The 16,446-nt window shown below is 39.6% G+C and overlaps 1 protein-coding gene across 2 annotated transcripts in view; it reads right to left on the minus strand.

The window, feature by feature from the left end:
• The window catches only part of LOC132819728 (BRD4-interacting chromatin-remodeling complex-associated protein-like), a 76,681-nt gene that overhangs the window by 38,126 nt on the left and 22,109 nt on the right, over window positions 1-16,446 (minus strand). For both annotated transcript variants that reach the window (XM_060831412.1, XM_060831413.1), the window contains 2 exons: window positions 12,924-12,969; window positions 3,733-3,781 (listed from right to left, as the gene is read on the minus strand). In XM_060831412.1, the coding sequence (XP_060687395.1) occupies window positions 3,733-3,781; window positions 12,924-12,964 (90 nt within the window). In that variant the 5' untranslated portion in view covers window positions 12,965-12,969. The remainder of the gene's footprint in view (window positions 1-3,732; window positions 3,782-12,923; window positions 12,970-16,446) is intronic.

Below are 16,446 nucleotides of genomic sequence, written 5' to 3' on the forward strand. Positions count from 1 at the left end.
ACTGAAGGGCCTGTACTGCGCTGTAATGTTCTATGTTCTATGGTGACAAAAGAAAACCAAAGCAGTGTGGATGTTGAAAATCAAACAAAAGCAGAAATTGCTAGAAAACTCATCAGGTCTGGCAGCATCCATGGACAGAAAGCAGAGTTAACATTCTGAGTGGAGCCAGAGAAAAAGAACAACAGTAAGGCAGACAAAGGAATGGATAAAGGTCAGCTTGGGAGAATCAATAGCTGCTTATGGGGACCATTAGTGGCTGACAATGGGTTGGTTGTGGCAGCAGCCTACATAATGACAAGGTTTGGTATATGGGGGTTGAGGTAAGGACAGAGAACATGTTTAGGCCCTAAAATTATTGAACTTGATATTGAGTCCTGAAGACTGCAGGATTCCCAAGTGGAAAATGAGATGCTGTTCTTCCAACTTCCACCGACCTTCGCTGCAGCAAGTCCGAGGCAGAGATGTTGGCCAGGGAACATGTTGGTGTGTTGAAATGGCAGACAAAAGGAAACTCAGGGTAATTTTTTGCAGACAGTATGTAGGTGTTCTGCAAAGCAGTAATTCAGCCTGTGTTTCATCTCCCAATTGCACAGCAGACCATTTTGTGAGCAGTGAATACAACAGACTAGATCAAGTAAAATGCAGGTAAATCATTGCTTCCCTTGAAGGTTTGTCCAGGGCCTTGCATAGGGAGGAGTGAGGAAGTAAATGGACATGTGTTATACCTACTACAATTGCATGGGAAGGCGATGTGGGAGGCATGGGGAGGTGTTGGGAGTGGAGGAGTAGACCAAGGTGACCTGGAGGTTGTGATCCCCGTGGAATGCTGACAAAGGAGGGGAGGAAAATGTATGCATGGAGGTGGCAGCCCTGTGCAGGTGGTGGAAATGGCACCCAATGATCTTTTGGATGTGGATGCTGATGGATGGTAAATCAGGACCGGGGAGGGGGGGGTGTCATTTCAGTGTTGTGGGAGGGATGAGAGTGGGACATGGGCCGGACACAGTCGAGGGCACTGTTAACCACAGTGATAGGAAATCCTCAGTTGAGGCAGAAGGTGAACATGTCAGGGGCCCTTGGAACAGATGCAACAGAGACAGAAAATCTGGGAGAATCCAACTGAGTCTTTATAAGAAGCAGAGATTGAGCATGTATAGTGAAGACAACTGTGAAAGTCAGTGTGTTTGTAGTGCCTATCCCAAGCAATGAAAACAGAGATGTCAAGGAAAGGAGAAGTCAGAGATGGACCAAAAGAAGGGGAAGGCAGGGTGGAAACTGGAAGTGAAATTGATGAACTTTTCCAATTCTGGACAAAAGAGAGGAGCAGCGACGATGTCATCAATTAACTAGAGAAAGAGTTGTGGGTGGGAGCCCAAGTAGGATCGGAACAAGAAAAGTTCCACGTAACGCAAAGTATGAGGCATAACTGGGGCTCATACGGGTACCCATGGCCACATCTTAAACCTGAAGGAAGTTTTGTACACAGAGGGCGGTAGGTGCATGGAACCTGCATGGATAAGTTAGCAAAGTTTAACAGGCATTCAAACAGCCACATGAATGGTCAGAGAATAGAGGAATACAGATCACATGCAGGCAGATGGGATTACTTTACAGTAGCATCATGGGTAATACACATATGGTGGATCGAACAACCTGTTCCTATGCTGTACCATGTTCTATGACTTGAAAACTAGAAGAGTTGTGGATAGATTAGATTCCCTACAGTGTGGAAACAGGCCCTTCGGCCCAACCAGTCCATAACGACCCTTCAAAGAGCAACCCACCCAGACCCATTTCCCTCTGACTATGCACCTAACACTATGGCCAATTCACCTGACCTGCATATCTTTGGACAGTGGGAGGAAACCGGAGCACCCGGAGGAAACCCACGCAGACACGAAGAGAATGTGCAAATTCCACATAGACAGTCACCCGAGGCTGGAATCGATCCTGGAGCTGTGAGACAGCAGTACTAACCAATGCACCACGTGTTGTCTCATAGTGAGGAAAGTTTTCAATGAACACAACACAATATAAAGCAGCTGGAAAGTTTGACAGAGAAATGGCAGTTTAATCTGAACAGGTTAGAACTGATGCATTTTGGAAGGTCAAATGCAAGAGAAAAGTATACTGTAAATGGCAAGACTTTCGGAGTATTCATACACAACGGGATCTTGGGTGCAAATACATTGCTCCCTGCAAGTGATCACATAGTGGATGAAATAGTAAAAAGGCATACACCATGTTTGCCTTCATCAGTTAGGACATTCAGTATAAAAGTCGGCAAGTCACGTTGAAGCTGTATAAGACTTTAGTTAAGCCACGTTTGAAGTACTGCATGCAGTTCTAGTCGCCACATTATAGGAAGGATTTGGAGGCAGTGGACAGCATGCAAAAGTGATTTATCAGTTTGTTGCCTGGATTGGAGTACATTAGTTATACGGAGAGGTTGGACAAACTTGGACTATTTTCGCTAGAGCATTGGAATCTAAGGAATGAACTGAAAGAAGTATATAAAATTATGAGAAATATGGATCAGGTGAATATTTCTGTCTTTTTCCTAGGATGGAAATCTCAAACACTAGGGGACACAGGGTTAAGGTGAGAGGGGAAAAGTTTAAAGGAGATATACAAGCAAAGTTTCTTTTACACAGTGCATAGTAGCTGCCTGGAACACACATCTAGGGGAGGGAGTAGAAGCTGGTATGATCGCAATGTTTTACAGGCATTTAGACACATGTACAGGCAGGGAATAAAGGGATGTGGACCATGTGTTGATAGGGAGATTAGTTTAGAAAGGCATCATGGTTGGCTCAGACATAGTGGCTGAAGGACCACTATTCATGTGCTATGTTATTTTATGTTCTATATTGACAGGCTGAATATTGAAGTAAATTCCTTACAAGAGACCAGGCTCACCAAGCACAGATCACCTAAAGTAAAATATTACACGTTCATCTGTTTGGGCAAGATACACTTTACTCTCAATAAGTGAAGACACTTTCTAACTCCACCCCTCTCCATTCGCCCTGCAACAAAAATACAGTCAGCCCTAAGTGTATGCTCCAAATAGAGTGACAAAGTTCAGATGGTTGGGAATAAAAAAAAGAATAGTCTGCAAATGTATTGGAGTCTACAGGAGTCAGTATTTCAAGGGAAGACAATAGACAAAAGAATACCTTTGAACACACATGCAAGCCATGATTGAGTCATTCACATTTATTATGTTGAGACTGATCTGTATTGTTTTGGGCATTAAAACCAAAACTCAGGAAAACCTTTTTAGAAGCTTCATTGAAATGCAGAGTTCAGCAGTCTGTTTAATTAACACTAACTATACCAACAGCCAAATAGATTCTATCTCGTTTTGAATATTGGCAATAATATCTATCAATATTGTTATATCATAAATTTTGAGCAAGGTCACTGGACCCGAAACATTAAGTCTGATTTCTCTCCAGAGATGCTGCCACATCTGCTAAACTTTTCCTGCAATTTGTTTTTGCTTGTGGTTGTTATATCACTAATTTGACTTTAACTGTCACTATTAATATTGATCAGAAAATCACAAACATAATAAGGTGTCAATTCTTTTGCTTTAAATATTTTATATTATACTGTTCAGATAAACTTAATGTAAGACTATTTGACAAATCAATAAAATTTCATGAATGCGTTAATCACCAATCTGGAAGCATTACAATTCACAATGGTAAATATAAAAATTCTTACTTCTTGACTACCAGGTCCATGAAGAAAATCATTCAATGCCTGTACATCACTGAAAAAGAATTTTTTAAAGTAAATCAATTAAAACAATTTAATTCTTTATACATGACACAATTACAATTAATTTCCAGGATGGAAAAATGTTGACACTTGCTTTACAAAAAAAATGAACTTTATGAATACGTTTTTTGTCAATTTGATTCTATTGCAGACTATACTCAACCCAATGTAATTGTACAAATTTAAAATAAACTTTCACCTAGTTACTAATGCCGACTTAAGTCTAGTATTTTAGTTTTGCTATGAAAAGGAGGCATAATAAGTGGTCCAATGAATTCATACCATAAAAGAGTGAAGTTTTATCACAGAATTACTAATACAAATTCAGAAGTGTTTCAACCAGAGCATGTTTGTGGTTATTTTAGTAATGACAATAATACAAATTAGTACTTTAGCTATTTTTGAGATAGGTGGTTTTAGGTTAGGACCTGACATTGAGCTGAAATACAGGTTGAGATCCCACTATGTGCCAGAAACAGCAATCTGACAATGATGGCTCTGAAATTTTATAAATAGTAGCCAAAGCACATGCTCACTATTCAATTAAATAGTGGACAGATTCTCAACACTAGGCAGCCAAAGGCCCTCCAATATGGAAGGAGCTAAACACTGCTGCGACCTTTTAATAACAGGCAATTCTTCTATAATGTGATGGTTGCATTCTTGTGTGATCCCACGCTATATAAAAATTGCACAATTAAGAATAGCACTTAAAGTGTTGGCGATACAAACATGTTATAGCCAAAACCCATTTTAAAAGTTCGCGCTTTAGAAGCATCCCCTATTTGTCAATCACGTTACAGCCAATTCACATTGACAAAATATGCATTATAGCAGAACAACCTGGACTTAACTTGGCTACCCAATACTTGTTGGCAGGTCACAATTCTGCCTCTTATCCAGGAGTACTGTGTTGGAGCAGAATAATGACTGCAAATCAGCCACTGATGTGAAATCATATGCCCACCTGCCTCAGCTCCTGCCTATACATCAGGGCCAAAATCCTGCCCATGGATAGGTCAGTCGAATTTTTTTTGCAGAAAATAGATGATTGCAATGAAATTGAATGGATGTTTATCTGAAACAAGCCAGAAATGTGGCAGAATAAAGTCCAAACTTTTTTTCTACAGCACTCTGAACATTAAAGATACTTCTTTAGAGATTGCACTAGAAAAAAACTTAATGTAGAAGCAAATAAAAGGCAAAATATGAAGAGTTTGATTTTGTTTTTCAATGTTTTAAAAATCTTTCCACTCATACAACAGTGAAGGAGGCTTTGGAGATTATACCAGTTACATGCCTTTGTCTATTGAGCTGTATAATTAGCCACTATAAGTCTGAAAGAACAAAACTGGAATGTCCTCTAATTTCCCCTAACTTTTTGTCAAAAATGTCTCACCTGTGCTGTACAACTCCTCACCGCCCCAACTTAAGACTCAGAAATCAGGAATGAACTGGGGAATTTAAAGAGAACAAACCCTTATTGTGACAGATGTAATGGCACACTGATCTACTGTAATCAAGATTCCAAGAAACAAAGGTCCGAAACATACAGAAACGAATTAATGATTGGGGGCAGAATAGGACACAAAAAAAAATTGCAGGTGATAGTGTAACAAACCAGACACAAGTAAAGAAAAATTGATCGTAGAAGTTAGAGAAAAGGCAAAGAGGATCATAGAATCATAACAGCATAGAAGGAGAACATTCAGTCCACTGTGTCCATGTGCCTGCAAGAACAAGTCAGCTAGCACCACACCCTTGTCTCTTCCCCAGCGTCTTGCAAATGTATTCATCTCAGATTCCTTGATGTCACGAGGAATTATTAGGAATTAAGGGATTAAGGGCTACGGGGAGAATGTGGGTAAGTGGAGTTGAAATGCCCATCAGCCATGATTGAATGGCGGAGTGGCCTCGATGGGCCGAATGACCTTACTTCCACTCCTATGTCTTATGGTCTTATAACTGTCCAATTCTGTTATGAAAGCAGAGATTGCATCTGTCGCTACCATGTCCAGATGCACATTCTAGTTCCGAACACTCAATGTATAGAAATATTTTGTCTTATGCCACCATTTATTCTTCAACCAAAGGTAAGTTTCTAACCTGTACCTATTATGAGTTTGAAAAGGCTCTATCTAATACCCATTCAAAGTTGCCTTCTCTAAGGAGAAAAGCACAGTTTCATCAAGTTATCCACATAACTGATGTCGCTCATCACTGGAACCATTTCAGTAAATATATTCTGCACCCTTTCTCAGGATTCCACTCCTCCCTAAACTCCAGTTAGACATAATACTCCAGTTGTGAGCATGCCAATGATTTATAAAGGATCTTTATAACCTCTTGCTTTTATACTCTGCACTATTAGTTATAAAGATTTGTGGACTTTCTTGATCACTTCCTCAATCTATCCTACCATCTTCACACATACCCACAAGTTTCTGTTCTTTCACCCCTTTAGAAATGTACTTACCATTTTATATTGCTGTCCTTTCTTCTGACCAAAATGTATCAGTTTGCATTTCTTTGCATTAAATTTGACCTGTCGCGTGTCCACCAATTTCACCAGCCCAGTTACGTTCTCCTCATGTCTATCATCATTCTTAATGTTCACTAAACTTCCAATTTTAGTGTCGAGACCCAAATTAGTTATTACATTGTACCATAAAAGGCAGTAACCTTAGTATTGACACAACTGTATATTTTCTTTCAGTCCAAAAAGCAACCATTCACCACGACACCATTCCCTGTTATTTATCCACTTTCATATCCATGTTAAACTTGACCCTGTTGTTTGTAATATATATATCCCGATCTGGAGAAAAATGTAGGTGGTTTAATTAGTAAGTTTGTGGATGACACAAAGGTTGGGGAGCTGCAGATAATGAGGAGGATTGTCAAGAGCATATAGCAGGAAAAAAATAGGCTGGAGATTTGGGAAGAAAAATAGGAAACGGAATTTAATCTAGACAAATGTGAGGTGATGCAGGAGGGAAGTATTCAGTAAATAGCAGAACAGTTAGAGCACTAACATACAGTGGGACCTCGGCTTACAGGTCCATAGTTCCTTGAATAAGGTGGTCAAGTAGGTTGAGGATAGTGATGTCAGGGATAGGTTTACAAGGTCGCGAGAGGGCACCAGCAATCAGGATGTTGGTTTGAAATGTGTGTACTTCAATGCCGGGAGCATCCGGAATAAGGTCAGTGAACATGAAGCACGGGTTGGAAGCTGGGATTTTCATGTTGTGGCCATTTCAGAGACATGGCTAGAACAGGGATAGGAATGGTTGTTGCAGATTCCGGGATTTAAATGTTTCAGCAAGAACAGAGAAGATGGTAAAAGGGGCGGGGATGTGGCATTGTTAATCAAGGGTAGTATTACAGCAGCTGAGATCATGTTTCACGACTCATTTACTGAGATAGTTTGGGCTGAGGTTAGAAACAGGAAAGGAGAGGTCACCCTGTTGGGAGTTTTCTACAGGCCTCCAGGGATGTAGAGGAAAGGATAGCAAAAGGTGATTCTCGATAGGAGCTAGAATAACAGGGTAGTTGTTCTGGGAGACTTTAACTTCCCCAATATTCACTGGGAATACTATAGTTCAAGTAGTTTTGATGGGTCAGTTTTTGTTCAATGTATGCAGGAGGGTTTCTGACACAGTATGTAGATAGCCAACAAGGGGCGATGCCATATTGGATTTGGTACTGGGGAATGAACCTGGCCAGGTGTTGGATTTGGAGATAGGTGAACACTCTGGCGATAGTGACCATAATTCGGTTTTGTTTACAATAGTATTGAGCAGGCATAGGTATATATCAAAGGGAAAGAGATATAACTGGGGAAAAGGGAATTATGATGCGATTAGGCAAGATTCAGGATGCATAGGATGGGGAAGGAAACTGCAGGGGATGGACACACTTGAAATGTGGAGCTTATTCAAGGAACAGCTACTGCGGGTCCTTGATAAGTATACACCTATCAGGCAAGGAAGTAGTTGTCGAGAGAGGGAACAGTGGTTTACTAAACAAGTTGAAGTTGTCAAGAAGAAGAAGAAGGCTTATGTGAGAATGAGGCATGAAGGATCAGTTAGGGGGCTTGAGAGTTATAAGTTAGCCAGAAAAGATCTAAAGAGAGGGCTAATAAGAGCCAGAAGGGGACGTGAGAAGTTGTTGGCGGATAGGATCAAGGAAAACCCTAAAGCCTTCTATAAGTATATCAGAAATAAAAGAATGACCAGAGTAAGATTAAGGCCAATCAAAGATAGTAGTGGGAAGTTGTGTGTGGAATCTGAGGACATGGGGTAGAGCTTAATTTTCATTGTTGTTCTTTTTTTTGTTAAATGCTTGCCCTTAAAAGAAGAATAAGCTATATTACCTATTTTATAGGGACTCTTCAATCAAAGCATTCTTGACATACAGTATAAGTCAGCCACAAGTGAATAATTGTGTGCCACTGCCCCATGTCAGTTTGCTTGAGCTATTTTCCTGCCAGATTTAAAAAAAGGGAATGGCTACCTCTTCGCAAGTGGCTGGAAGTTCGAGATAATGAAAAGGCCAATTAAGGCAAATGATCAGCGGTCAGGTGAAATTTCAGTCACAGGTCACCCTACCCCTCCAATTAGAAATAAGCTGCTGTGGTCTTTTTTCATTAAAAAGCTTTTACAAGTGCTGAACAGATATCTTGCAATATCAGGCATTTGACGTTTACTTGTTTTGATAAAACACCACACCAAAAATAAAGAAAACAATTACTGGAAATAACTTGTATTTATCTACTCCTTTTCATGGCCTAAAGGGATCTTGAAGCCTTCCCAGTAATGTGCAACATTACAGACAATGTATTACAAAGGGGGCTGGTAATTTTTTCGATTAAATTAGTTTTTTTTCAATTAAATTCCCTACAGTGTGGAAACAGGCCCTTCGGCCCAACCAGTCTCCACACCGACTCTCCAAAGAGTAACCCACCCAAATCCATTTCCAGCTATCTAATGCACCTAACACAATGGGCAATTTAGCATGGCCAATTCACCTGAAATCGGAGGTGAGGAAACCCACACAGGGACAATGTGCAAACTCCACACACGACAGTTGCCCAAGGCTGGAATCGAACCTGGGACCCTGGTGCTGTGAGGCAGCAGTGCTAACCACTGATCCACCGTGCCGTCCTGATTTCCTTCCAGTTAGAATATGAATGAATGAATGATTTAATATACTGTTCTGGGGGTGTTTGTAAAGTGTGGAATGATGAAAAGAGAATGTTGGCCAGGGCCTGGGAGGAAAAATCCATCCTCTTCAAGTATTACTACAGAATCTTTAACATGTATCAAAATAATAAGATGAACTCTCAGTTTAACATCTTATCTAATAATATCGTACTCCTCCAATCTTGCACTAGAATGTCAGCCTAGGTTATGTGAACCAAATAACAAATAATAAGAATGATATGTTGTGGATGCAACCAGGGGTCAGGTTATTTTGGATCTGGTCATGTTTAATGAGGCAGCTTTAATAAACATTAACGGAGTAAAAGAATCCCTTGGAAAGAGCAGTCATAACACGATAGAATTTAGTATTCAGTTTGAGAGGGAGGAACTTGGGTTAGAAACAACTGTGCTAAGCTTAAAAGTAAGTTCAAAGGAATGGAGGCAGAGCTGGTTGTAATGGACTGGGAAAGAGGCAACAAAATCATTTGAGTATCAACAGCAGATTTTTAAGAAGAGTTCATGGCTCACACCAAATACATATTCCAATGAGGAAAGATTCTTGGAAGAGGGTAAACAAACCATGGTTAATCAGGGAAAAATTAGATTAAAAAAAACATGATATAGATTACTGTTAAATTAGAGGATTGGGTGAGTTTTAAAAATCAACAAAAGACAACCAAAAAATCAAGGAGCAAATAAAATTTTAGAGTAAACTTACGAGTAATTTCAAGATGGATGGCAAGAGGCTACTTTAAATATATAAAATGGGATAGAGAATCCAAAGTGAACAGAGGCCTCTTAGAGAATGAGGCAGAGGAAATAAAAATGGGGAAGTACATAAATACTTAGCATCAGTCTTCAGTAAGGAGATCAAGGGTTACTCGGTGAAGGCAAGAGAATGGGCTTAAGAACCATATCATCAATGATCAAATGGCAGACCAGATTCAATGGGTCAAATGGCCTAAGTCTGCTGCTACGTCTTTTGGTCTTATGGTCATATCAGTACAATACACTAATAGCTTACTAAAAATGAAAGGGGCAAAAGGATTGAAAATAATTATCACTAGAGAAAAAGTACTAGGGAAACTAGTGGGGCTAAAAATCATAGAACATAGAACATAGAAAAATACAGCGCCGTACAGGCCCTTCGGCCCTCAATGTTGCGCCGACCAAAGCCTACCTAACCTACACTAGCCCAATAACCTCCATATGCTTATCCAATGCCCGCTTAAAATGACTATAAAGAGGGAGAGTCCACCACTGCTACTGGCAGGGCATTCCATGAACTCACAACCTGCTGAGTAAAGAATCTACCCCTAACATCTGTCCTATACCTACCACCCCTTAATTTAAAGCTGTGTCCCCTAGTAACAGCTGCCTCCATTAGCAGAAAAAGGTTCTCACTGTCAACCCTATCTAAACCCCTAATCATCTTGTACACCTCTATCAAATCTCCCCTAAACCTTCTTTTCTCCAAATGAGAACAGCCCCAAGTGCCTCAGCCTTCCCTCATATGATTTTCCTACCATGCCAGGCAACATCCTGGTAAACCTCCTCTGCACTCATTCCAATGCCTCCATGTCCTTCCTATAGTATGGCGGCCAAAACTGCACACAATACTCCAGATGAGGCCGCACCAGAGTCTTATACAACTGCAACATGACCTCAGGACTCCGGAACTCAATTCCTCTTCCAATAAAGCCCAGTACACCATATGCCTTCTTCACAGCACTATTTACCTGGGTGGCAACTTTCAGAGATCTGCGTACATGGAGACCAAGATCCCTCTGCTCATCCACACTACCAAGTAGCCTACCATTAGCCCAGTAATCCATCTTCTTGTTACTCCTACCAAAATGAATGACTTCACACTTAGCTACCTTGAACTCCATTTGCCACCTTTCTGCCCAGCTCTGCAACTTATCTATATCCCGCGGTAACCTGCCACATCCTTCTTCGCTGTCCACAACTCCACCGACTTTCGTGTCATCCACAAACTTGCTCACCCAGCTTTCAAGCCCCTCCTCTAGGTCATTTATAAAAATGACCAACAGCAATGGTCCCAAAACAGATCCTTGTGGAACACCGCTAGTAACTGCACTCCAAGATGAACCTATACCATCAACTACTACCCTCTGTCTCCTTCCAGCCAGCCAATTCCTAATCCAAACCTCTAATGCACCCTCAGTGCCATATCTCCGTAGTTTTTGCATTAGCCTGCCATGGGGTACCTTATCGAATGCCTTGCTAAAATCCATATACATCACATCTACTGCTTTACCCTCGTCCACTTCCTTGGTCACCTTCTCAAAGAACTCAATAAGGTTTGTGAGGCACGACCTGCCCTTCACAAAACCATGCTGACTATCCTTGGTCACATTATTCCTATCCAGATCAATATCAATAAAAATCAAAAATCCTGGGCCTGAGGGGATGCATCCTTGGTTTTTCTTGGAATTAGCTACAGAGATAATGGATGTCTGATAGTACTTTTCCAGGAATCCTTAGGTTCAGAAAAAAGTCCCAGAGGCTTGGAAAACTGCCAATATACCATCTTTATTTAAAATGGGAAGGATACAAAAATAGGCAACAAAAGGCCGATTTACAATGTCTATTATAGGGAAATGTTAATAAAACAGCATTTAGAGCACATACTTTTATCAAGCAGACTATCATGGTTCCATGAAGGGTAAATCATGCCAGACACATTTGCATGATTTCTTTGAGGAGGTAACAAGCAAGACAGATAAAGAGAAAAAAGTAGCTGAAATGTATTTGGATTTTCAGAAGGTAATTGATAACGTACCATATATTAGGCTGCTTAATAAGATAAGAACCAATGTTGTTGGATATAATGTTTTAGCATGGATAGAGGATTGGCTACTTAATAGTAGATAGAAAGTTAAGATGGAGGAGCATTTTCAAGCTGGCACACTGAAAGTACTGGTATGCCACATGGATCAGTTGTGGAGCCACAATTAATTACAATATATTAATGCCTTCTGTCAGAAAAATGAATGTACAATTACTGTAGATATAATGTGAAGTTTTGCATTTTGGCAGAAAGAAGAGAGGGGTTGAACATTATTCGTATTAAGATAGAGTTCAGAAAGCTATAGAACAGAGGTAATTTGGAAGACCTTATTCATGAATCACATAAGGTTAGCATCCAAGTTCAGGTGGTAATAGGGAAGGCAGAAGGAATGTTGGCCCTTATTTCAAGAAATAGAATATTAAAATAGGGAGGTTTTTCAAAAACTGTACAAGGCCCTTATCAGACCATAGCTGGAATAATGTAAACATTTTTGGGGTCCTAATCTAAGGAGAGGTATACAGGCATTGGAAACAAAGAAAGTTCACTAAGCTGAAACCAGATATGGAGGGATTGGCTTATGAAAATAGATTGAGTAAATTGGACCTGTGCTCATTAGAATATGGAACAATGACTGGCAACCTGATTGAAACATAAAGAATTGTTAAAGTACTCGACAGGATGCATGCCAAAAGGTAATTTCACCTTGTGAGAAAGTATTGGAGCAGAGGCCATAATATCACAATAATGGATCACACATTTTCGACAGAAATGAGAAGGAATTTATTCTCTCCGAACAATCTGTGTAGTCCCTTACCATAGAAGACTGCTGAGGTTGGGTCATTAAGTAAATTTAAGGTTGGGTTAGACAGATCTTTAATCAGTAAGGGAAGTAAAGGTTATTGGGAATATGAAAGAAAGTGGAGTTGAGGATTATCAGATCAGCCATGATCTCAGTGAATAGCAGAGCAGACTTGTTGAGTTGAATGGCTTACTTCTGTTCATATGTCTTAAGGTAAAAACGTAGAGTAGGACTTCAAATCCCACAACCTTCTGGACCAAGCTGACACAATATTCAAATTACTTAATATATATAATTTTACAAAGAGAATACATACCCAATAACATCTCGCAGATCACGGTCATCATCATCATCCATGACAACTGGAAAAGATGCAAGATTGGAATAGTATATTTTACATTTTAGTCTTAGCAAATTATAATTCATAATCCTGCACTACCATAGATAAGCAAATTAAAGTATAGGTGAATATAAATCAGGATATCAAGGCCCCACATAAACAGTATCATACAGATTCAAAGGAAGCTGTTATGTCCAGCTATTCAGTTCAAAGCTTCTACTATCAGACAAGTTGACTCAAAGGGTTATAAACCTTTGGAATTCTCAGCTCTAAAGAGCTGTGGATGCCTATTGTTGAGTATATTCAAGGCTTGATAAGATAGATTTTTGATCATGCAGTAAATCAACAGAAATAGGAATGGGGGGAATGGTGAAGGTGAAACAGAAGATCAGCCATGATCGCATTGAAGGGCAGAGCAGGATCGAACAGCCAAACGGTTTACTCATGTTTCAATTTATTATACACTTAAATTATATTAATAAAACAGTTATTAGATAGTTTGAACTTATTTTGTTAAACAGGCATTCTACTTCTAATTCATCATAAGAAATCATTATAAGACCAGTAGCCTTTTCCTCAGTTTTCACAATATTTCCAGTCCACAATTGAAAATTACTATATTTATGCATAATAGGTAACCTGTGCAATTTATACTTTTCATCACAATAAGTAACAGAAAATTATAGCATAATTTTACTGCAACTATAAGAAAATCATTTCTCTTTACAGAAAGAATTTTAGATAACAGAATAAAAAGTTAGTATAACCATATAACATGAAAAGGATTGGCTTAGTGACCAACCCATATGTAATAAATAAATCTGCTAACATTGCCTTGGTTACAGGTGAATACAGGCTTAATCAGACCACAATCCAACTTAATCTCTTACAAACCATTAGCAGATAGTGAGATTTAAGTAAAATTACTTGTTCCTAAAAGCATTCCAAACTGTAAAAGACATTAGTCAAAAAGTTAGAAAGGCACAGCAGGTCAGGCAGCATCCGAAGAGCAGAACAGCCGATGTTTTGGGTATAAGCCCTTCACCACAGCTGAGGCCCAAAACATCAACTCTCCTGCTGCTCGGATGCTGCCTATGCTTTTCCAGCGCCACATTTTTTGACTCTGATCTCCATCATCTGCAATCCTCACTTTCACCTGTAAAAGTCATTAGGTTGATTTTTTTTTGAGCCTGCAACATCAGGAATGGAAGCAGATAAAGCTCAGGTATTATGTGACCAACGTCAGTGCCAGTCCTGTTCCAAACAGTCATTTTTATTGACATGGTTTGGAAAGCCTACCAACCCCGTGCGTAGAACAGGTAATTAGTCTCATCAATGGGCTTGTTAAAGATAGGTTGACTGGGATTTTTCCATCATCTTCAGTTTCGCATTCAACACCAGACTGAAATGCCAGCAATTCTGGCAGGTCTCAAATCCCTCCTTACCTACCTGGGAAAGGGGCTTCACCATCCCAGGCTTCTGATTTTTGGATATTTCTAATCTTATTTGGGAAAATCATTAAAAGATTATAAATTGCAAGTTTGAGATGGAATTGCGTTTCAACTTTGCTAGTTCAGCTTCAAAGTTGGTTTATTTCAACTGTCATTTGTTGTTCATTTTTAAATAGCTTTCTTATTTGATTACTTATACTGAAAAAAATGCCATTACATTCTTATTTCTCTGAATAATGTCACTTTTGCTTTTTATTTTATCTTCAAAGATTTAAGCAACTGATTCCTTACTCCAGCCAGGCCATCACTGACTATGATGTCAGGGTCTGCATCAGAATATATGTAGTTATGCAGAGTAAACGTGAACCAGATTCTGATTGGAGGAACTGTAATGAACAATGGTTCATTTTTAAGGAAAAGAAACTTTAAGTTTAGACTAAGTACACACCAGCAAGTGAAAAAGATAAAGAGATCAAAATGAGGTTTCTTGGATGAGGAAGGTGTCAGAGCTAATAATACAATAAAAAGGTATATGGCGTATATCACATGAATTCTTCAAATGAAAACCAGGTCCAATAAAGTAGATTGGGAGGTAAGATGAAGAGAAAATATGACTTGCAAAGTGGCAGTCAACATAAAGGCAACCAAAACTCTTCTACCAACTTGTAAACACTAAACAGGAAATAAGAAGTAGAGTGGACATTGTCTGGACACCAGAAAATACAGAGAATTATGTTTTCACAATACTTCTGAGTAGCAGAGCAGAAAAAAAATGGATTTGTAAGCAGCAACTGGAGGACTCGCTTTTTCTTCATGCTTATTTCTCATAATCTCAGAAGACAGTATTTGGTGAAAAAGCAAATTGGGGAAACAACCATTCACTAAGAACTCAAAATCTATCTCCAAAATTTGCCACCACTGAGATTTACCAATCAACAAATTAATAACTCTGGTCTCAGATTACAAAAAATATCAACAGTGCAACCTTAATTTTCCCTGTCTGTACCAGATACTCCGTTTTAAACTTAGAACTTGTATATTTGATGCATTTTTCTTGTTTCCTCAAGTTGTTGAGTAATAAAATTCTTCTTTCAGTCATTCATGAAAACCTTGAAACTGCCTCTCTCATTTTGTTCCAGTTAACCACACCTTTAACTAGACAAAGGAGGAGGAGGTGTTAGTAATTCTGGGAAGTGTGAAAATAGATAAATCCGCTGGGCCGGATGGGATTTATCCCAGGATTCTCTGGGAAGCCAGGGAGGAGATTGCCGAGTCTTTTGCTTTGATCGTTATGTCATCATTGTCTACATGAATAGTGCCAGAAGACTGGAGGATAGCAAATGTTGTCCCCTTGTTCAAGAAGGGGAGTAGACACAACCTTGATAATTATAGACCAGTGAGCCTTGCTTCGATTGTGGGTAAAGTGTGGGTAAAGGTAAGAAGAGATAGGACTATAATCATTAGAGAGAATAAGTTGATTATGGATAGTCAACACAGTTTTGTGAAGGGTAGGTCATACACCACAAACCTGCTTGAGTTCTTTGAGGGGATAGCAGTTGATGTGGTGTACATGGATATCAGTAAGGCGTTTGATATGGTTCCCCACAGTAGGCTATAGCACAAAATATGGAGGCACAGGATTGAGGGTGATTTAGTGGTTTGGATCAGAAATTGGCTCACTGAAAGAAGACAGAGGGTGGTAGTTGATGGGAAACATTCATCCCGGAGTTCAGTTACTAGTGGTGTATCGCAAGGATCCACTTTGTGTACACTGTTATTTCTCATTTTTATAAATGACCCCGATGAGGGCGTAGAAGGATTGGTTAGTAAATTTGCAGATGACACTAAGGCCAGTGGAGTTGTGGGCAGTGCTGAAGGATGTTGCACGGTACAGAGGTACATAGATGAGCTGCAGAGCTGAGCTGAGAGGTGGCAAATGGAGTTTGGAAAAGTGTGAGGTGATTCACTTTAGAAGAAGCAACAGGAATAAAGAGTACTGGGCTAATGGTAAGATTCTTGATAGTGTAGATGAGCAGAGAGATCTTGAT

The sequence above is a fragment of the Hemiscyllium ocellatum genome, chromosome 10, assembly GCF_020745735.1.
Source record: "Hemiscyllium ocellatum isolate sHemOce1 chromosome 10, sHemOce1.pat.X.cur, whole genome shotgun sequence".
Lineage (NCBI taxonomy): Eukaryota > Metazoa > Chordata > Chondrichthyes > Orectolobiformes > Hemiscylliidae > Hemiscyllium > Hemiscyllium ocellatum.